Source organism: Ischnura elegans, chromosome 2 (genome assembly GCF_921293095.1).
Source record: "Ischnura elegans chromosome 2, ioIscEleg1.1, whole genome shotgun sequence".
Taxonomy (NCBI): Eukaryota; Metazoa; Arthropoda; class Insecta; order Odonata; family Coenagrionidae; genus Ischnura; species Ischnura elegans.
Window position 1 is genome coordinate 59037085 of NC_060247.1, and position 23513 is coordinate 59060597.

General features: G+C 39.1%; 1 protein-coding gene across 1 annotated transcript in view; it reads right to left on the bottom strand.

The window, feature by feature from the left end:
• Positions 1 to 17553, bottom strand: part of LOC124153793 (complexin) — a 348643-nt gene extending 331090 nt beyond the window's left edge. Inside the window, exon 1 of the mRNA XM_046527154.1 lies at positions 17277 to 17553. Coding sequence (XP_046383110.1) covers positions 17277 to 17289 — 13 coding nt within the window. The 5' untranslated portion in view covers positions 17290 to 17553. The remainder of the gene's footprint in view (positions 1 to 17276) is intronic.
• Between the last annotated feature and the right edge of the window lie 5960 nt (positions 17554 to 23513).

Here is a 23513-nt window from a genome sequence, read left to right on the forward strand (position 1 = left end):
ATAATCATGCTCAGAGAATGAACCCTATCGATATGAGTAGTTTTTCATCTAACATACGCATAATTTTACTACCGGAATAAATACACAACACTTACTTAACGAAGTGATCTTAAGAATGTCTAAAAGATATGATTATATGAGTAACAGTGGGTACCACTATACAGTTAGTAAATACTACAACTACGTATTGTGAATCGATTGATGCATATATCACTGCAGCACGGTATCAGCATCAGATAAAAATGTTCTAATGGTAATTTCTGATGGTAGCATAACCGAAACAGCCATCAAAATATGCACTAGTATAAATTTTACCATACTTAGCAAATTTTAAGTGAAAAAGTTGTGAATATAAACAAATTTCACTGTATTTCACCGTTTATAATACTCACTTTTGGGTGGAGACGTTATTTTTTCATATTGCATCCTCATTTAACTAAAGCAAATCCTACAGAATTAAGCAAGTAAAAATCCCATCTGACACAGAAAATCAATATCAGAGGGGAAGAAAATCTAACGCTTTTATTAGTATTTATGCTAGTTTTTTTTCATTTACCCTCCTGTTTACGGTTATGAGATGGGGGAAAAGAATACGCTCCCAGGATATTCGAGAATGGACGAAAGGAGCACCTCAGTCCCCTATTGCTTTAGCAGTTGCGTCCGACTCTTAAAATAAGTGAGCGTTGTGATCGAGGAAACGGGTAAATGTCCGAGGGATGGGGTGGAGAAGAAATAAAGGAGTTTCTAAGCTTTGTTTAAAAGGGTCGTCATGACGACCGAAAGACTTCCCACTCTGGCCGTCCTGATTTATGCGATGTAATTCATCGGTTTGGGTCGAAGGAAAGGGAAATCGAAAGGGAGGAGCAGTCAAGTGCGTAAAAAAGGACGAGTTTGAAATGAAAAGGGAAAGAAAACGGGGACAGACAGATTGGAGGAGGGACGAATACGAGAAATGAAAAAGGGATGTTGGAGTAGTGTGAGGGTAAGATATATAATGCCCAGAAGGAGTAAGAGAAGTAAGGTGAAGCTTACGGAATGGGTGATTGTACAGAATGTATGGAGGAGAGGGATCAAAGCGATTTTATAAATTACGTTAATATTACTTCGTGCATTACTTATCCCCGATTATTTAAATGTTTGTATCCAAAGGAAATAGCCTTCAATGCGTAATAACATTTTATCGGGAAAGAAAACAGGACCTTATAGACTCACAATAAAATTATCATTCATATAAAACCTTTATAGTGCAGCAAATGAATTTTTGAAGACTTGGAAACATTAATATTACTTAAGACTAATTCATTTTAACAACTGTTAAATTAATACCTGGATTAATTACATGTGTTGCGCATATAGCGTGCCCTCGAATAAGTGGCATTATTGGTAGTCTGCGAACCTATGAAATTCTAGAGTGAGAAAATCCTTGAGTAAAGCTATTGAGAAATGCATTTTAATAACACAACATGAGTTATTGCTGTAAATGCATAAAATACTCGTAAGAAACAAGTATTGGATTATTCACTACGAATTAAGATTTTTCTATAGGTAGCATTCAAATTTACCAAGAAAAAATCTAGGATCTAATTTCCATATAATTATTGAATAGTACTGATTCCTCTTGAGTAAGGCTGGGTTGTGACAGATAAACATCGATATATTCCATTGCACACATGCCAAACCGATCCCTTTATAAATAACGTAATATCTTCAGCAAAAGAACAACTGTTCAGCCGGAGCCATCTTCAGAGATTTGATATGCATTCACAAATACAACGCATTTCACTTCCCTTCTCCCCAACAAGGCGCCTATTACCGATTTTGCTATTACTCAGTGGCAGCCTCGGACAAGTGCGTGGGTGGACGAGGGAATTGGGGCAAAAGAGAGGGGAGGGATGGGAAGTAATCGGGGTTGGGAAAGATGGAAAGAATGGCCCAGAGGAAGGAGAAATAATGGGAATGGATGGAGATTCAATAGGCGGTCAAGAGCTGAGGAGGGGTCGAAGCAAGCGGAGACTGCGGCAGGAAGAATATAAGACGGGGGGGAAAGACTCTTGGCGCCAGAAAGCGAAAGAAAACCCTGGGAACGGAGGTTTAACAGAAGGGGGGCTCTTTAACTTTCCCAAGGGACATTCGTCGTCTGCACTTTCCTCCTTCTCATACCCTGGCCAGCTGCCGGGGGTAGGGATGGACCTTCTTCTTCTCCGTGCTTGGGGGATTTACTCTCGGATTCAACTGCTACGTATGAGTCGTGTTTGATCAGAACTTCGAGGAACAACATGAAACTTGCACTCATCATTGAGTACTTTGCGTCAAAAATACCAACCTTTTTTATTGGGTAAAAATTGTGGAGAATTATAAGCATTTTGAACACTCGATAAGGCAATAAGAATAAGCCCAAATTTAGAAATCAGGGCTACATCTACATGCTACCCCGCAAGCCGCCTAAAAAGCGTTTGGCAGGTGGTGTTAGGACGCCAGCCTTTTGCATATAAAAATGAAATGCGAAATTACGATTAGGAGGCATTAGAGTCCTTTATGCTTCGGGGGAAAAACGAATTTCCATATCCGTTCGGCTAAACACCTCTCATAATTTATCGCTTCTGATTATAGTGGGGCTCTAAGATTATGTTCTCCGTTTCGCTCTATGTTCTCAAGATATATATTCTCAATTGCTCAAGTAATCTAAGCCTAATGCGCAGCCTCCGAGTCTCCAGTGCCTCTCAGCCCAATTTGCTTAACATCTGGGTAACGCTGTCTGTACGCCCGTAGCAGTTTTCGACGAACCGCGCAGCCTTCCTTTGTATTTTATTCAGTTCACGGATGAAGTCCATCTGCACCGAATCCCATATGCTCGGTGCATATTCAAGGTGAGGTCGGGCGAGTGCGAAATAGCACATTTATTTTACTTTCTCATCCGAAAATCTGCCCACAATACGCTGGACGAATCCTAATTTCTTCAGGGTTATGCTGCAAATATTCCTTATATATATTCCCCACAAGAGGTTTGAGGTTATCGTAACTTCCAGGTACTTCACTTCGTCTGTTGCCTTTATGTTAATACCATCCACAGCATAAATATGGTTATAGTTGGACGAACTCTGCAAAAAAGTGAACCGCCGCGCTTTGGCTAAGATTAAATTCGAGTACCCACTCTTGACTCCACACATGAACGTTGTTTAAATCCGATGATAAAATTTCATATTCATTATGAATAGTAATTACAAGATAGATGACTGAGTCTGCATAAAATAAACGTATTTTACTGCTTATTCGGGAGCAGAGGTAATTAATTTACATAATGAATAAAAGGGGGTCGATTACGCTTCCTTGAGGAAAACTTGATGTCACTTAAATACATCAGAGCTGATTCTGTCAAGAACTACAACTACGGAAGAGTTATTTGGTTAAAGAATGTTTTGTTTTAAATAATTAAGCATTGCATTTCCGTTAATTTTCTGAATATACTTAAAGGTGAAGCAGCATCATTGACGAGTATTTTAAGAAAACTCTTTCGAAGGAATTCCTATAAATTGATCAGTTTATATTTTATAGCCAAAGAACTAAAGTTATTTACAGATTATTTTATCATTGATTCCAAAGTTTAAAGATAATTCTTATACATTTCGCAAATATAGGGAAAATTATGCACTGAAAAGAGATATTCACTTACGACTACATATTACTACTACACCTAAGACTACCCCTCTAGTCGCCTCAATACGCGTGTGGTGGCATGTTTGGACAACAGACGTTAACCAATAAACCATTACTACACAAATGAAATATTAATCTCGACACAAATGAAATGTTAATCATAATGTATGACTTCCACATGTATGCAAGAATGCATCTCCAGTATTGGCACAGCACAAACACAAACACAATAATAAGGAGCGGCAATAATCACAAAAACCTTAGATACGCAGAAGTAGAGATCGTCCGATTAGGCTAACATTCGCCTGCTTTGAGCTTTCTGCTTCAGGTCGTAGTGATGTATTCTGGTAAGATACATCTTGGAAATTACCCAAGAGAGAGAATAAAATGTGAATTACAGTGATAGATTATTTTATAAACAAGATTAAATGCAACTCAGAAGATCGAATTATTAATTAACGTCAAGGGTAATATAGCAATATAATTATCAATAAATTCTTATCTGATTTACAAATGTTGATTTCATAAAGTTCCAATTCACCTACATCACCCTTGTGACTTTTCTTTGCCTAGATTGCTATGGGATGTGGGAAATTAGACACGCATTAGAACAGCTGAATGTAAAGTAAAATACATTCTTACCTCCTAAATTTGCTCATACATGAAAACAAATGCAATATTTGAAGCAATATTGTTAAACCAAACTCTTTACTGTAACTACAGCACAATTAGAGCTTTCATGCTTGAACCAACGTATTGAAGATATTGAGATTAGTATTTTCTAATAACATTGACTGTGTGAAAAAACACAACATTATATTAATTTTACTCGGAATGATCAACTTCCGAATAAATTACCAGCATTGAAATGACTATTTGGAAATTTCATGTAGGCGGTAAAACTTGATTTGAATACTACTGGTTTCATTCTCTTAATAATTGGGGGCATTCATCCTTTTACACAGAAACAATTCAGTTTTGGTAGAGGCAAAATATTTCGTAAACACTACAGAAATAATAATTTCTGACCTAGTACTAAGTACCTAATGGGAAACTATTAATTGTAAATTATGGAGCCTTTCAACAGGATAAAAACACAACAGAAATCCATCATGGCATGATGACTCGAGAAGAACAAAGGGTTCGTACAAGCGGAACTTACTTCCGATGAAACAACGAAGCCCCTTTAATCTTTTTCCCTTGGATGAGGTTTTAAGCCAAAAAATTTTTTAAATGGAGTCTATATATGCATCCAGAAAGGAACAGTCTTTCCCTTTTCATATCTTCCGTTGGAGAGAATCTTTTCCAAGTATCCGCTCACATTCCAGGTTTTTCTTTTGGTGGGATAAATATCGGTCAAACACGTTACGTATCGGAAAAGTTTGAATTTATGCGAATTCAAACAAAGGGTCACACGGATGGACGATCGTGGATGGGCTGAAAATATAGGGCGAGCTGTTTAATATTTTATCCCCTGCACCAGCAGCCAAAGATGGATACATCCTTCGGAGAATAAAAAAGAAAATGACGAAAACAAAAGACAAGAGGATGCTATAAGCTGTAATAGGAAAGATGTGACGTGAGGAAAGCCGCAAGGATAATCAGGCCGTCGCTTGAGACCGGAGACTAAGCCGTAGTTCGGTGAAGCCTAAAGAAAAGGGAATCAGAAAAGGAATCTTAAAAAAGGCACTCCACTCGCTATGATGACAAGCAAGGAAATATCAATAAAGGGAACCTAAAGTAATTGATGATGACATGAAGGAAAAACATCACGTCTCATGTTTACGCCTTGAGAAGTATTAAAGATGAGTGATTTATGTTTAGCATCTTGTAACTATGATTATATAAGTCTTTGACTATATACTTGAATTAAGTCATCCCATAATATACAGTCAAGCTCGTAAATATTCCCATAACGTCAAGAAGAGATATTTACATTAAATTAATGGAAAATATATTAAATAATTCACTGACATATAAAGGGCTAACTCAAGAAAATGGACCACATTTTTTAGAAAAAAACAACTGCTCGAAGCATGTTATATCATTATAATCGAAGGTATTTCCTGCAAAATAAAGACGAAATCAAAATGTTAGGTGGGTCAGAATAATTAAAAAAATAAAAGTAGTTGCGATTCTCTTCATTAAATAAATAATCAGATGAGAGGGAGGAAAAATTAATTACGAAAACGAACTGACAGGGATTGATTGAATAACCAAACCTCCATGTTTTTAAACTTTTAACTCAGCCAGGTAGAACTCTTTTCTATTCGTTGTACAAATAGAACATCTATTTCACCAAAGACGGCATCAAGTTTCAAGAATCTCGCTCTCATTACCGCAGAAAAGTCTTTCATAGAGGTTTCCTTTCATTTTCAGATTAAAGCACCATACATTGGCTTGACTTATGAATATGGACATGAAATCACAATTCAAACACACATCAATGGCCGAAAAGCGAGAATTTTCTTGGTCATACCACAGACATTTGATGAATCCAAATACTATTACGTCAAACAGACTTAATTTCACACGAATTTTAACACGAAGAAACGAATAGCAAACGACTGTAAAAATAATTCAGTACACACTAAATAAATTTCCCGGCGTTCAACGTCTAAAATAAACGAAATGAATTGCAAACTACAGTAAACGTTATTCAGTACACAAAGCATACTTTCCTTGCAGTCATTGATGGATAAATAAAGGTAAAACTAACAACATTATTCAATTGAAGTTGAGAATACCACCACAGACGCCGACGCGAACTACATAGGCAGTAAGCGACACATTTTCTCTCCGATAGCCAAGATATTACACTCCGAATATTCAGAGCATCGACAGAAATATGGAAGGCACAAAGCAAAGGGACGAGGATCATTGCCAAAAACAGAGAACTCTGTATCAGAGAGCGACCTTCCGATCGCGGTACGTGGAATTTGAAAGAACACTCGACAGTGGCGAGGCTTTTGAGCTGATTTACCGCCCTGTACAGAACATGACGGCAGCACGGCAAGCGATGAATCAGCAAGGCAACCACGCACTGCGCTCGGTCGAGTCTGAAAAGGATGTTTTTGACCGCCCGGAAAATCGCCCGGAACTAACTCGATTCCGACCTGGGGCAGGCAGGCGTTAGGTGCTCGGACGAACTCGGCTGAATCGCGCTGAACGCATCGTGAAGGAGAGAAACTAGTGCACGGACTAGGGACCGCAGAGAGAGCTCTGTGCTCAGCAGTTGAATACACTACCACAGCACATTCGATAATGTTCCTCACACCAGAACAAACGTTCGCCGAAAAATTTCTGTTACATATTACACCAACTAATGTACCCTATCTGATTTCAAAGAGGTAGTGAACACTAAAATATGGATTTACAATAATTGAAGCAGTAAATTACCGCTTACAGATGTTTATGCCAAAAGCACTTTGTAAAATTTCTATACTTGTAATGAATGCATGTTACGCCTGGCTACTATGGTTATATTCTATCGTTGAAATTAAAAAAAGGAAAATTTGGATCGAAAAATACATTAATCAAAATATTGAATTTTTATGTATTGAAAAATTTAGTGAAATGAATAATAAATTATAATTTTTCACGCGTTGATACAAAATTTTCACCATTATATTGCGGCAGGTAATTTGAATATGCATTATGAAAAATATCTCCAAGTAATTCAATTTTTTCCTTACATGAGACAAAACAGTCACTTAATCCAATTGTGCTGAAAATTCTCTTAGTGCTCCTTACGTACAAAAAATCTATCCTTCAAATTTCATTGATATATCTTCACTAGTTTGGAGTGTGCGATAATGAAAGCATTAATCAGTCAGTCAAGTCACCTTGCTTTTACGCCACAAATACTTACGAAAAAAGTTTCGATTGGTGCAGAATTCAATTCATCTTGGAATCATAAACAATAATTTAGAAAATTTATGTAATTCTCCAATTTATAAGGCCATTCTTACTGCCTTAAATAACCTGGAACTTGAAGAAGACTACGGAACAATGGAAGACTACATATATGAGGAAGGCTATATATAAGAAAGGTAATATGAATTGTATGTACGATTTTCTAGGTTTTCTTGTGACTAATATTTTTTGTAGCTTTGGATAGTTTTTTCTGCCCGGATCACTGATGTAGTACTTCAAAATTTACTCAGCCATTTAATCCAGATTAAAATAACGAAACTCTAAGTTTATTTCGTTCGCATAAATGTATATTAAAGTAAAATAAACCGATAATCAAAAAAACATGCATAAAAAAGTTTTCATATCCCCATATCTATATATTTGCATTATTTGTTTGTACATGGCATTATATTTGGCAATGTGCTCTAGTTATGATGAGTATATATACATTTGGAATACATATTTCATAAAATAGGGTAACGTAGACCAAGAACGGGCTATACCATTTTTTAATACGGACTTCCTCCAAAAAATGGAATAAGCCATCTTAATGTTCACATGTGAAAGATTAGCGACGTCAAGAGCCAACACTTTTTGCGAAAAATTCAGCGTCTGTTTCAGTGCATACATACGAATGGACTCGGAGAAAATATCTCCATTCACCCTCGCTTTTATTGTAGATACATGTTTGCAGAAATTGAGGGAAAAATTCCCATGTGGCGACCAAGGCATAAATAATAATGGCAGATTAATACGGGCACGAGGAAGAACTATGGCTTTGAATAGGGAGAGATGTAGGACTGCAGAATACCAATCCCAATATTGCAACGCTTTGAATGAACAAGGGCGACAACTCGTGTTTTGAGGAGAGAGAACTACGACTGGATGATCACTCAATTTCTGTCCCTTTCGGGAGCTGTACCACTCTCCTCCCTACGCACAGTACGATTTTCACTCGACGCTTTGGGGAGACCGCGAGCATGGACGTACAAAGTAGGCAACTCCGCTCTTTACCGCCCGTCTCTTCTCACCTCAACGGCGCCAACGAATGACGCCTCGAACAAGGTAAACCAGCAATCAGTCCGCTTGTGCACTCATCCCCTTGCAGCGAGCGATGCAAATGCTCTTAAGGGCCGAGATTTGGCTTCTGCGGCATCACCACAACCACCGCTCACACACGACGGATTTGAAATGCAAAAGTTTACGCCTCGTCTGTGGTGGATCCAGTATAGGGACAGATGGCAAGCTATTTGGGGGGTAACCTTCCAGGAGTAGTGGGGGTCCTAACAAAATTACCATTCTATATATTGTAAATTGGATACCCAAAGGGGGGTATGCCCCTCTATGGATCTTTCACTGGATTGTAACATACCAAAAACGTGTATGATAGGCCCTATAAGTATAGAGCTAATTCGTATTTCAATTCAAAACTCCGAGTAGGTAAATATATCGGAAAATATACCTAAATAATTTGTACAAAGTGGCAACCTCCAAAAATTTCGATTTTATCTAGTGATTCTTTTGATCAAATAGCCCCCTTAGCACCTACCGCCACCATAGATCCGCCACTGCGCCTCGTTTGTGTGTATCGCCGGAGTCAAAAATCATACGCAAACCGTGGAAGTCGTAAATTTTCCTCCTTCGTGCGAGAAGAATAATAACAACCCTGATTGATGATAATGGTGTAGAGAACGAGAACGAAGGGAAAGGGAAGAGAACATTTTTTTTATTTTTCCAAACCCTCGGCCGGGCGCTAAATAGTTTATTTTCCCACAGAAACGCCTCATCAAAATCCCTTCCCCATCGCATCCAACCGACTCCCCCTTCCCCTCCATCTGCATAATTCTCCGATGTATATTAAAACGATGCAAGAATCGCGGAACGCTCGCCACTCGAACGATAAAAATATGAAAATGCGGGCCTGTATTTGCACATGAATTAATCTCTTGTCCTCATTTGCTCCAGTTTGCTAGGGACAAAAATAAACGGAGAGATATTTGGACTAAGGAATATAAAGTACTTGGTACGCCACTTTACTCATCTACTTTAAGATTTAGGGGGTTACCTATTGTTTCCGTCATCCTTCACTGCTACATGAAAACGCTTTTTTCACCAGCAGAGAGCCATTTAAAAGTCTCAAAATCCATCTCTTGAGACAGAAAACAGCTAAAAAGCAACCATCCTGAGTTAAGTGTCATAAAATTCACCATGAAATAAGAAAATGTTTTGCATCCACGTAAAATCAGCGGGAAGCTCACACACGTGTAAAAGTGAACTTACACTAGTAGATAAAGTCTGAGGGCTAAATTAATGCAACAAAATAGGAATAAATGATAAAAAAAAAACTATTAACAGAAAGGTTATTGATTAAAACTGCCACTCTGAGTGTAGCAAGACCCTTACTGAACAAGATTAGATTTGACTTGTGTGCCAGAACTTAATCTTGAAATCTATTGCAATCTTTATTCAATCATCTATTATCATCATATCATCGGTTGTAATTTCTATTCCATCACAGACGATCACATTTCCATGCATCTCCACTGGATATTAAAAGAACCTTCTGATCCTCAAATTCGTATTACTGACGATACGCTTTCCATATGACGAAGGCCGAGTATTCAACACTCCCATTACCTCACGATATCTCCCAATTATTATCGAATTGGGCCAACGCCTCCCGCTCCACGATCAACTGAAATGGGAACGAATAAGGAACTACGGCATGGGCCTCCCCTCCCTCCACGCTATTTATTCCAGTCGGATGCAATGGCCTCCTCCCTCCACTCCTTTTTTATTTCTATGAGATCGATCTGGACCGTAAAGGGGCATCTCGGCTGGGACGAAGATTGTCCGGAATCTAATAAACGCTGGCTGGAGGGTGTGAGGGGGGCTTACATGGTATGGGCGCAGGCCAATGTGGAGGGGTGCGCTGGCCTAGAATAGAATTGATTGCGCTGATAAAGCGGCATGGGAGGGTGTGCAGGCGATGGCCGAGGGGAGGACCGGGTGGTCGTGCTCATCCCTAAACGGGAGGCTGCGGGCTAGGTGAAGAAACGGTCCGGGTTTGATCCAGGGTTTAAGGAAGAGGAGAAAAGAGATCCAACTGAATAAGAATGCAATCCGGCGACCTGATAGCGTATCGTTGGGAGAACTTGGTCACCAGTCATAAAGAAAGAGGTTTAGAGAAAAAACTGGATAATTCTTTCACCTAGGTTTTCATTCCTGGGCGTTTATTTCAGAACTCCCATCGATGAGGGTTAGTGTAGGTAATGTAAGCTACAGATAAGAGGATAGACTAACAATAGTTGCGAAATAACTTTATTTGCAATTTTGGGTTAGCATACGCTAAGGAGGACGAGTTTTAACGTCCATGGATTTTATCGTCAAGGGTTAGCCATAGATAGGAGTTACGATCACTACCAACCGAACGCTTGGAACGTAGACTAACTATGGCAGTAATAGTAAATAAATAACTAACTATTCGCTAACTATCGTTTGCGAACACATATAAGACCAGAAATCAACGCTTTGCATAAAGCAAAATGGAATAAAATTGATAACTCAAGATTTTAGCGTCACATTTTCTGCATTAAGATTGTTTGTACTATGGGAACTGCAATATACGAGAGCACTGAAGGACCTTTAGGATTAGATTATCGCCTGAATGAACATTGTGGATAATTTCTGACGAGTGTTTTCCCATTATATTTCAAGCACGTATTACACTTTGGATATTTTAATTTTTTTACATTGATTACCACCGTAATACAAAAGATAACTAAATATTTTTCGCAATAAAAATAAAAGAAGGGGCATGAAAATCACAGGAAAGGAGTTGGAGAAGTCAACTTGAAATTAAGTCAACTTATCTCCTTCAGGGAAAAAATGTGATTGAATTGAAAGAAAATAACTCTCTCTAATCAAAAATGTAACTACTGTCTTTTATATCCCATTCACACTCAGGCTGCACGGTAAAAATCAAATTTTCCGCGATAAACTAGCTTGAGAGACGTTTTCAACGACCTCACCTTGAGACGGTTTTGTCTTGGAGCAGACGGGGACAAAGAGAGACAGGGTTAACGAGGGGTATGCGTTAACCCCTTCGTTGGGAGTAACCCTGAGGGCACGAAAAGAAAGGGAAGGGCCGCTGGGGGCTGAAACAGCCAGGAGAGAAAAAAAAGAAACCTAAAGAAGGAAGGGGGGAGAGTGGGAGAAATGTTTAGAAACAAGGCAACAATGGGGAATTCGAGAAGGCAGCAGAATTAAGGGTCAGCGGTAATTAATTAATGAAGACTTCTCGATGCGGAATATAAATTCCGAGTGGGGAAGGCGAAGCATGGGGATTAGGCATTGGGAGGCTAAGGGTTACTGAGCAGAAAAAGCGGAGAGTTTGGTCACGGATGGGTGTGGCCAGGAGGCGGGGGGGGGGGGGGGGAGAAGAAAATGGGTGGAAGGCCATGCGACTAGATTCTCCTTGCGGAAGGAGTTGGGAACAAAAAAGTTTCGGCGAAAGCAGGAAACCGAGAAGAAAGGCACGGGAGAGGGTATAAAGAAAGAGAGAGGGAGAGGACATCGCTTAATTTATTTGTCCTCGAAGTTTCAAACGCGAAGCGTGGAAAGACATAATTACTGCAATATTAAAACCTTTGGCAGAGTAGCCGACTTATTTCTCATCCAGATTATTTTTAACATTTGCAACGTATAGAAAATGTCACTAATTCATTTACCGAGTTATACTGATATCACTACGTTTTTTATTAGACTGTACATTTATATACTCTATGCTCTTACGATTTCAAATCAATAGAGCATACTTATCGATGAAAGGTTTCACTCAAATGCTATTGTAACAGCATGGTATAGATTTACACCATGGATTAAAAGTGTGTTCACCCAGATAATATTTATTATTTTTTGGTCTTATAAATATATCAAAATAAAGAGAAAATTACTCTTACAATATTTATTAGGTTTATGATGACAAATTAAATTTCTGATTAGTGGTAAAATATATAGAATATTCTTCAAAATATCTTTTCATCTTAGATCTTCTATCCTATTCTCTTAGCCTACATATTATATCCCCCTTATTTTCAATGAATTATTTTTATATTTTCAGTCGAATACGTACAAGTTAAAGGTAATTGTCATGAAAAATTGAGCCATTACAACAGATTAGAAGCATTAAGATAAACATGAAGGACTGATTAAGATTACTGGCATTATCTTTACTTCCTTTCCGAAATTTCATGCGAGAAAGGTCTCAGATGGCCCATTTTTCACGAATGGGATAAAATATCACACTCTGGGCGGGATATTTATGCAGGAGCGGGACTGGGCATGCGAGGCGACGGATATGCATATGCAAGGGTGGCACCATGGGAGGTGGAGCCACACGGCCGGGGGGAGAAGCAGGCGACGAAACAGGTAGCGCTCCATTAATTAATTTCCGTGGACGTAAAAAAAAAGTAAAGGATCATGCGAAACGAAAGTGTTGAATTGGAAAAAGAAATCACGATGCGAAGGAAAGGACCTCAACTACGAAAGTGATGCAATCACGACTAAAATCATGGCAAACGATGAATAAAAAGGCGCGCAATACTAAATGTTGATGTTTATTGAACCCATCAATTTTAACAACGCATCCTTCCATGCTGTAAAATTCAGAAATATTAATATTAAAATGTGATTTACTACAGAGAAAAAAATTTAAAAAAATATCTTTTCAGTCATACTAAGGACTATGATACACTAACGTTCCCATCAGGTAAACCTGATAGATGATAGTCAATTGCTTAAAACTTCTTACCCGATCACCAAAATTATACGTTATGAGAGTTAAGACCTTTAAAACAATTTTTATTTCAAATTTGAAGTACCACGACATGAATATTCGCAAAAGAATTTGTAAAAAATTTAAAGGGAGAAAATGCCTGCAAAACGGTAATAAATACGAGCAAATGCAGTAACAATGAAGCTCAACTACGTCAGCGTGTCAGTAGGGTAAGATATGCTCCAGTTCTCGCTCACTCAGCGATGCGCATGACCCCGATATAGTCAAATTTATATCTTTCCGTCAAAATCTAATTTAGCATCATCTCTATGTAGACCTATAAAAGAAATCAATTTTTAATTTTTTTTTAAATTTACCAGGCAAAATTGTGAACCTACCGCTCGCTAATGTAAAATCAGCAGGAAAAATTACTGTTGGCTAAGACGTTTAATGATCAAAATTGCTCAAAACTAATGCGATCAAGAAGTTTTCTCGGAAAAGATTACTATTTTTTTAAATTGATGCTTTGAAAGAATAATGCAATAGATAATTTATGCGGTATGAAATTCACAAAAAATGAACAAGAAATTTTCTATGAATAAAAATAGGCCTAAGAAAAACTCATCTTCTTTTACTGAAGACAAGTGTCAGACTATTACCTTCGAGGATAGTCATACGATTCAGTGCGGTATTTTTCATCACGACACCGACGTTGTCGCGTCCGTTCGGCCTAGTCTATGTATTCGTAATGCACTTTGAGACGGGATCGTGAAAACCTATGAAAAAGTCTTTACAGCGCGAAAATGAGAAGTTTAAGGGGCTTACATTATATACGGTTTTACTTGCGGAATATGTAACCATTTCCTTATTGATTTCCAGTAATAAATATGGAAAAAAGAAAGCATATTCATTCTTTTTATTTATACATTGCATTTTATAAAATGAGTCGTTTTCTCGCGAGCTGCTGCATATCTGATCTATATCTTCGTCAATCTAATTTCTAATTCTTGGATATTTTAAGTTTTAATACAACCAACTCTTTGCTCTCGGTCACAAAAATATCATTTTTACTCCGCCTCTACGCACTCGTAAATTAATCTGCTACCTTTTAATTACCCACGTTCTACGGGACAAATACAGACATATTTTGTCAGAAATAAAGTATAGGCGGTACTATTTTTACTACCGTAAAACTACACTCCAATGATCATATCTAAATATATAAACTCAATGCCACATTGCCCTCATTGTCTCACATTTCTTCAAATATATCCTACCTTTTGCACATTTAAAGTTGGATACAACCTTGCAACTCCATCAGAATGCTAATATACCATTTAAAATTATAATCAACTACGAGTCTGAAATTTTCCATTCGATCAGACGTTCATTTTACTCCAGATAAAGTTAAATAAAAACATTTTCCCACGAGTATACTCGGTGTATAAAATTACAATTAAACAATAAGTGAAGAAAAGATCACCCAAAAGTTCGTAAAATTACAGGTTCACGACCTGGCAGAGCCTCTTTTGAAAGCGACAATGACACGAGTGGAAAAATCGAGGCCGAAAACTATTCGGACAAGGGAATAATGGTTTAATAACTCGAGCCCGGAGAAAGCAGAACGGAACGTTCAAGAAATCTCAATTAAGTTACCCCAAGGTACCAGACCCATAGACCTGGCAACGAAAACTTGCGAACTTTATGCGCGAAAAGTAGATAGAGCGGGAAGGAGAGGATATAGAATAAAAAAGAAAGAAGAAAAACTAAAAGAGAAATAAAACTTCCTGACGACGGGAGATGGCGTCATCGGGGGTATTTTGGCTCCGCGCGTACTGCGGGAGTTGCTGCGCCAAACGTGAGGCGGAGAGTGGGCAAAGGAATCGGAGTGGGAGGGGTTGCAATGAAACGGGCATTGGTCGAAGTAGGGGAAGTGGAAGGGGAGCTGAGAGAAGACAGATCGCGAGGGTGAGGGGACAAGGACGAAAGATAAGCGAATTTAGGGTGGGGGAGGAAAAAAATCTGGGCAACTCACACAAAAAGGGAAGGGAAACACATCCTTGCGGACAGTTTAACGAACGCAAGGGTCTGAAAGAGAATGCGTGGGGAACGCAGCGTGGAGCACCTCTGCAGTTTCGAATTGAGATTTGGAACAGAACGGAAGTTTCACGATTGGATAACATTGTGTATAAACTATGGGTAACGAGACCGACGTTAGTCTTCGTAACGAGATGTAAATTCTTGCGGTATTCAGCGGTAGAGATCTCTATTCAAGAGTGTGTAAAAAAAGATGAAGTTACACGGATAAATAATTTGCTAGTTAACTAAAAATGTTGAACACTAGGCAAGAATAAATGACAAGATGGATATATTTCCCGTGAGGTGGCAGAGAAAATTTGAGATCTTTTTACGACTCCAGAATTTATTCCAAAAACTTGCGAAGAATTCATCTATGCCGGAAAATGTCAATTAACTGTGACCCTATTCCCCTCAGTAGACCCTCGTGACGATGGGTATATTATCGCTGGATATTCTCACAGTAAATATTTAGCAAAAAGGGAGTTCGACGAATTTCAGCAATTTTTGAAGAATCCATTTAATTTTGCGAAACGAAAAAAATTAAACCATTATCTTTCGTGAGGATGCGGAAATTGTCCGGGAATTCACTACGGTGACTCCAATGCGGTCAATGGACTAAGAGGTCTGGAATGAGACTAAGGAGAACTAAAATTCAAGGCCCTGAAAGTACTCAATGCCTACTACCATTGGACTCAATATCTTCCGCACTAAAAAAGTCACACTAAAAATTACCCTCCTACCTATACTAGAACACAGGGTTGGTGCCCAATTTTTTCTAAGAACACGAGAGTTGACCGTAGCGATATTACTAAATGGGTTAAAACATTGTTTAATATTACAGATTATTAATTTGAAGTTCATTAAAGGTTAAATATACCTAAATATTACCGCAATAATGCTATTACGGATTTTTTACAGTGCAAAGATCATCGTAAAACAACTTATCTACAGTTGAACTAAGTTTTACAGCCCTTTTTCGCAGAAAGCGTAGCTTACGTAGCGAGGAGAGTCTACCCTCCCTCTTCACCTAGACTAACGCTGCCGGCAAAATGCGCCAGTACGAGAGGTAGGGACTCGAGTTAACAAGGAGCGGACTCAACTCCGAGAGGGGATCATGCAAAGGAATGCGACTAACACTGAAAGCGCAGACACACAGAAAACACACAACACAATGCAGCCTTAGAGTGAGAAAAAACTCGGAGAAGGAAGAGGAATGAAATCTAAATTTAGTAAAAGAAAATTTTATACCGGCAAGAAAACTATTCTGAACATTTCCTACCTAGTTTACCCATCGAGGCTCTCAATACAACGAAGTCTGGACGGTGAAAAACATATTAAAGGAGGAAAAGGCATGAAACAAATTATTTTACCTCCCCAACCAAGACCCACCAAGTATTTTACCTTCCCATTAAAGTTCACTACACAATGCAGCTAAGAGGATAAGAAACAAATTTATGGTGACTTTTAATATTCAAACCAAGATTGGAAGCCGGAACTAACTTTTTTAAAGGTAGAAAGCCACCCAAGATGGATAGACCTAATCACCATCCCAGAACGTCCGCCTTAGATCCCTAATAACGCTTTCTGGATGAGAAGGAATAAACCAAAGTTAGAGAAACTGCAGGGGAATAAAACCAAAGCAATTTTTTGACCAATCCTAACTGTAAATCTTAAAAAAAAGCATACAGGATGAGAAAACCTTCCTACCTATCAAATTTTTACCGAATCCCTACACGATTCCATCTGAGTAAGATAAGTGATAGAGGAAAATAACCAAACCACAATGTGGAGCAAAAAAACAACTTTTATATCACGATAAAAACACCCAGGTTTTAAAACTCTTCTCTCCTACCTAGAATGTCCATCTTGGCTCTCTACGCCTTCGTCCACCTCCTCTTCCCAGCCGACTACGAGCCTTGGCCCCTCCTCCTCCGCCTCCCTCTCCTCCTCCACCGCCCTCTCCTCCGCCTCCACCTCCTCGCCTTCTTGGGACTCCGTGTCCTCGGGCGATCCCTCCGAACGCCGACTCCACCAAAAACCCCCGGCTCCGGTGGGTGCCGTCAGGCAGGGGGATAAAAGCCTTCCCGACGACGTCTTCGCTCCCGCAGAGCCAGCGAGAACAGACTGCCGCCGCCGCCGCCGACTCGGAGCCTCGCCAGCGCACCGTGGCCCCTCCCCGGCACACAAAAACCTTCCCCTACCCGCCCCACTCCTCCTCATCTCATCCATTCTCTTCCCCTCACATTGCCTCCTCCACTCTATTCCTCTCCTGCAGTCTTCCCGCCCCTCCTATAGCCACATACAAAAGTCTCCCTCCCTCTACCCCACATAGGCCTTCTCTCTCCTAGCTACCCTTTCTCCTGCCTCCACATGCATGTCTTCTCCACACCCATTCCCTCTTCCTCAACACCCCTACCCCTTCCCTTATCCTCCCCTCCAACACCACACCATTTATCTTCCCTGCTTTCCTACTCTCTCTTCTTGCCTGCCTAGTCGGTCTCTTTCCATCCCTCTCTGCCTACTCTTCGTGTCTCATTAGTCTTCAGATGCATGCTTTAACAGTTCTGACCTTTTATTCATTTCCATTCTAACGATTTTTATCTTTTCCTCTTATTTACACATCTGTATATACATTTAAATAACTTAAATTGAAATTATATTGTAGTCATCCGCGACGTCTAGTGTCAGCGTCCATGATAATTTGCAGTGATACATTTGAGAGGAAGGCTAAAATATCAGGATTAATTTAAGTTCAGCGCCTATCTTTCGGGTATGCATCGCATCAGTTGACTTTTCGTGAGAGCAGTTTCGTCCCCTCTCCTGGAGACGTTCTAAGGTCAAATCGTCCACGAAAAGTCAACGGACGCGACGTATGCCCGGAAGATGGAAACTGAGCTCACATCAATTTTGATATGTTTGCCTGCCTCTCAAATGTATCACTGCAAATTCCTCAAGCCATAGACTTAATCATTCCACCTAATGGTAAAAATCTCCTTTTAATGGTGGTGACTCGTTTCTCCAATACACTCTTTCCTCGGCCATTTCGCTTCTCATTTCTATCCTCCCCATCCCCCGCACCCATTTTCCTTCCACCACACACATGTCTTTCCTACCCTTACCCCTTCCCCGACCCCCCTCCACCCTACTTTTCCCTCCCCTACCACGTCTCACTGTTTATCTTCTCTGCTTTCCGTCTCTCTTCCTCTCCACACGATCTCTTCCTGCCTACCTAGTCGGGTTTTCCTTTCATGAAATAGTTCAACAGCCATTCTGATATAGGCTAATCTTTCTTTAAATTTTCACCTCATATTCCACAAAGATATTCCTCAATTAAGTCGTCGACCGCAAAAATTCTTCATTATATCCTACTGTAAATGGCAAATCTCATATTTCCTTTACACTTTGACCTAAAAGACGCTCTCTTCTAGATTTTCCACGCCTGATACGCTTCTCCCAGCTGCTGCTGCCGTCGCAAGTATAGCACTTCACAGTTTATCATAGCCTTCTCTTTTCCTAACGATCTCTACCACTTATCCTCCAACCGTATCATTTCTTTTCCTTAGGGTTGCCTGTGTAATAGTTCTTTCCAGTGAACTCCAAAGTCTTTCATTTTCGTTCATAAATCTTTTTGGTCTACCGATTGCCCCTTCTGCTACGCTCTCAACGATTTTTACCATCTCTCTCTTCTGTCTACTTAATCCTACCGGGTTCGGAATTTCATCTCTCTTCTCGTCCATTTCCCATCCTTTCATTCATATAATCCACCCTTATTTATTTAATCATGAGTGAACAATCATCAAGGTTGCCATCATGAGAAAAAGTGCTAGGTGTACGTTTTGATAAGTATCTGTGGCATGCATTCATATGGTTAACCCATATTAGCTGAATTCCTTATCGTCTCGTAATCTCTTCGAGTCCCAGTTTCCTTATATAAGGTGATTACAAAATATTTCATCTGAATTATTCACTGAAATATACTTAATTCTATTCCACGATGCATTGTCCCCAATTCAGCCGTCCTATCAGCCCGTATAAATCTTTTGTACTTTTCTTTCAGCCCTATCTTTCCTAGTCGCCCTTCCGTATGCCTGAACATACGATACCTCTAAGCCTTCTTTCCCTTCTCCCGCTCCTTTTCTTCTGCCTTTCCCACTACATGCTCCTCCTGAGTCCTACGCACCCCTTCTCTCTTCTGAAGAACTTTTCCTTCCCATCCAACACCATTTTCTCCTCTGCTTTCCCTCCCTCTTCCTCTGTTCTTGCTCTCCCTTCCATTCTCCTTCTCTTCTTCCTCTTTCTCCGTGGCCTCGTCAAACCAGCCGGTCTTTCCATAGCCCTCCTCTCCACTCCTCTAATGTCATTAGCCTCCCTCTTGATTCCTCCAACTCTGACTGTTTGTCTCCTTCACTTTTAACGTTGTGTCTATCCCATCGGATCGATACTAGCAACTACTTCTCTGCCTTATTCCTCCATTCATATAAATCGCCCACAGTTATATTTTATTTCCACCCATTAATTTCCAGTCATTCGATCACGTCATGCATCTTCAAATATTCTTCTAATAAAAAGATTCGGTTTCCGGCGTAATTCGGTGGAAATCTTTGATGCTTAACATAATTAAAGCACTTGTGTATTTTCACAATTCTTTTTTTCTACCGATCCGGGTTTCGGTGCGTAATGCCATTAACAAAACATTGAAAATTGGATTGTATGCCTCAATGATTAGAAATTTATAAATTAAGAAGTGCTTTCATAATGTTAAATATTCTTCCAATCTTCCTTTCTCCCTAATCATTGGATTTACATCCACCTATCTCAACCTGGTCTTAAATATCTACTACATCGTTTCTCTAGATGCTTCTGATCTTCAATTTTTTCTATTCTGAGCATAATTTTATTGCGTCGGATCCACGTTAAAAATAAATACTGGCAAAGTTTAATTAAACATTATAAGAGAACCTGATGATTTGAACACGAATTTAAAGTTATCCGTCATTTCCTTTACCGTTCTATCCAAATTAGCAGTGCTTAACTTCGGCCGAAATGCACCAAAACGGCGTTCCAGCACCTCTCTGGGAAAATTGGGTTGAGCCAAAAGAGTAAAGATTCTTTAAAATTTGGTCAAACTTGACTCCTCATTGTTACATTTATTATAAGTTTTAAAAATCAAAAGTTTTAGGGGGTGTCGGCTTATATTGGAAAATCATGTGCGGATTAAATGCATGATTATGAGTATCGTAGTCACGCAGCCACAGGCGGGGTTTTCGGGTTACAATTCCCACTTGAGCCTTTATTACTTCATTTTACGCTTGCAATATATACTTTATTTTGGTTAAAACTCGTACAAAGTTACTGTATTTGAGTCCTAAAAATCGCGTTTTCAACATCAAAAATTATAAAATTTTCTCCAGACCCCCTTTGCCATACACCGCAGGCCCCAAAATCTCCGGTAAATCCCCCCCTCCATTTCTCTATCCAGGTTAAGCTACTTGTGTTCCGGTACCTAAAATTTTAGAAATTAAGCACTGCCTGTTAACAAAAATAATCGCTATTTTCTATTTTTTGGCTGTTCCATATCCTAGCTCTGAACAGTTCTCCACTTCATTCCCTATCTCCATAGTCCATTCTACCTCATTCCCAGCCTCCAACGTCTCCCTAAACTTCTTAACCTCCCTTCACGCTGCCCAATCCCTTTTCCCCACGTCTTCTTCCAGCAATCCTTTCATCTTTCCTCCCCTAAGATTCCCTTCGCCCCACCAACCAACCCCACTTTTTTCTACTCTTAGATCCTCCCACGAACCACTCCCTCCGCTCCGAGATTCTTCAGACCTCACACGCATCCTCACGACGCAGCTTCGCCGCCCCGACGAAGACGAGGTTCCTACCGCCTCTCCTCCTCCGAGACAGACCACGGGTGCCGAGGAAGAATGATCACGCAGCCTTAATTGTGCGCCACCGTAACCTATTTGCGACGAAGCGCACGGGAAGATGTGTATGATATAGGTAGAATATCGGCATGGGGGGAGCCCACGACTCTTTTGCAGGAAATATTGGTTATACTCGTAATATTTACTTCAGTGTTATAACGTTTAAAATGGTATCCAAATGTATCATTTCCAGATATCAAAAATAGTTTTGGCTGATTTAATATTTTCCTGAGTGTTAAAAAAAATTAGTTCTGGACGGGTTTTCGCCGCAGAACTGATAAAGAATGAAGAAATATTGAAAACATATACATGTGCATATGGGAATATAAACATGAAAATTTTAATTTCAAATATTTGAAAAATGAGGGATTATTTTTTGATATAAAGAACTAAAAAAAGGACCTACTATCACACGTCAATAGATAACTTCGTTAGAATAAAACAAATCTAAACATAATCTACAAATTTTAGCCAACATTTCAGTCACCAAGCATTGGCTCTAAAATACGGTGAGCACGAAATGTATCAACGCATGGTCGACGCCATATAGATTTATAATTACAAAAATTGTGCATATATGAGCACCAAAACGAATTTTATGAAATGTATATAAGAATGATGAGTAACACAAGATCATTGAGGGATAAGATATACAAGGCCAAATAGAATTGCAGTAGCAATGATGTACATGTAGGATTCCACATGTAAGATGACTTTTATGAAATACACCAATACAATGATGAGTAGCACACATATTTCGGACGACATAGGGGAATGAGCGTTTAATTGAAATCTGAGCAGTAATTCAGAGTAATAATGGAACCAAGTGCTATTACGCAATACAAATTCAGCTAGTACTCTTCGGTACAGGGAATAATTACCTACCTACCATAAACCACTTCGCTTTGAAGCCTACAGGTGCGTAAAATGTATCAAATAGAGCATATTGAAATTTTTTATACTAGCATTTTCAAATTATTCTGTGGATAAAGTTCTTAAACCGTTTTTCAGAGCCTGCGGTTCAGTATAATATATTAAATGGAGCATATTAAAATATTAAATGCTAAATTTTTTATTTTTTTCTGGAAATAGTTCTGAAACCGTTTATCAAAAGTAACTTATGCAGCAGTTTTGAATAGAAATCTCTCGGTTTATAGAAGATGCAGCATGCTACAGAGATTCACTCCAACCGAGAACCTACCGTGAAGTTGAGGATTGAAGAATTTGTTGGGAGAAACGAAAACAACACTATGAGGGAGGAAAAGATGGCACGAACAGTCAGGGAAAAGCGTATGGAAATATCACTGGAGTTGACGGGGATGTTTTTGTGTGGAGATGGAGATTGGGTACGCAAGCCGATCCCAAAGACGAAATGGAAATCCAAGTGGATAGAACATTTATTCCGGCCGCATCGATTTGGGACGCTCAACAGCTCCACTGAAAAAAACAGTGAAATTTATACAACAGGGCCAGTTTCTTCACCTTCACTTTCACCAAATAGTGGGAAGGAAACATGGTTACTGAGAGCTAGCAGGGATAGCATTCCATTCCATTCCAAAGACGTGAGATCTGATCATACCCGAACCTTATTGCCCAAGTAATTCTCATTTTCATTATACTTTCTCATTTTTACACTCTTTGTACAAGTAAACATAAACAGCTGTTCATCACAAAACTTTAGGTCCACCAAATTAAGAGTTTTGCAGCATATTATAAACTGTTTTGCGATGCAATGACTTCTGCTACATAAGAATAGAATCAGCAATCTGAAGGCCAGAATGGGTTAAAAAATATGTGATTTCTACGACAGGTACTTTTATATTCCTAGTTGTTTAGTTGCTAATTAAATACACGATATTAATAAAATTTTCTTAATTACAAACAGAAAAATCACGTCAACTGCGCGCTATATATCCCATGCCTTTAATACCGCGAAACACGGGCTATGGGGATGTCGCACGTAAAGTTAGTGTTCCTCGTCTAATTTAGAAGGTATTTTTATCTGTTACATGATATTTGACGGAGAAATATTACACTTATACGTAAAATAAAAATTACGAGTCATATCAATAAAAACATTAACGCGTATGCTTGGAATCGAATAAATGAAAATTTCTTAGTGTAAACAGACTACTTACATTTGAGAATAAAAATAACAAGGA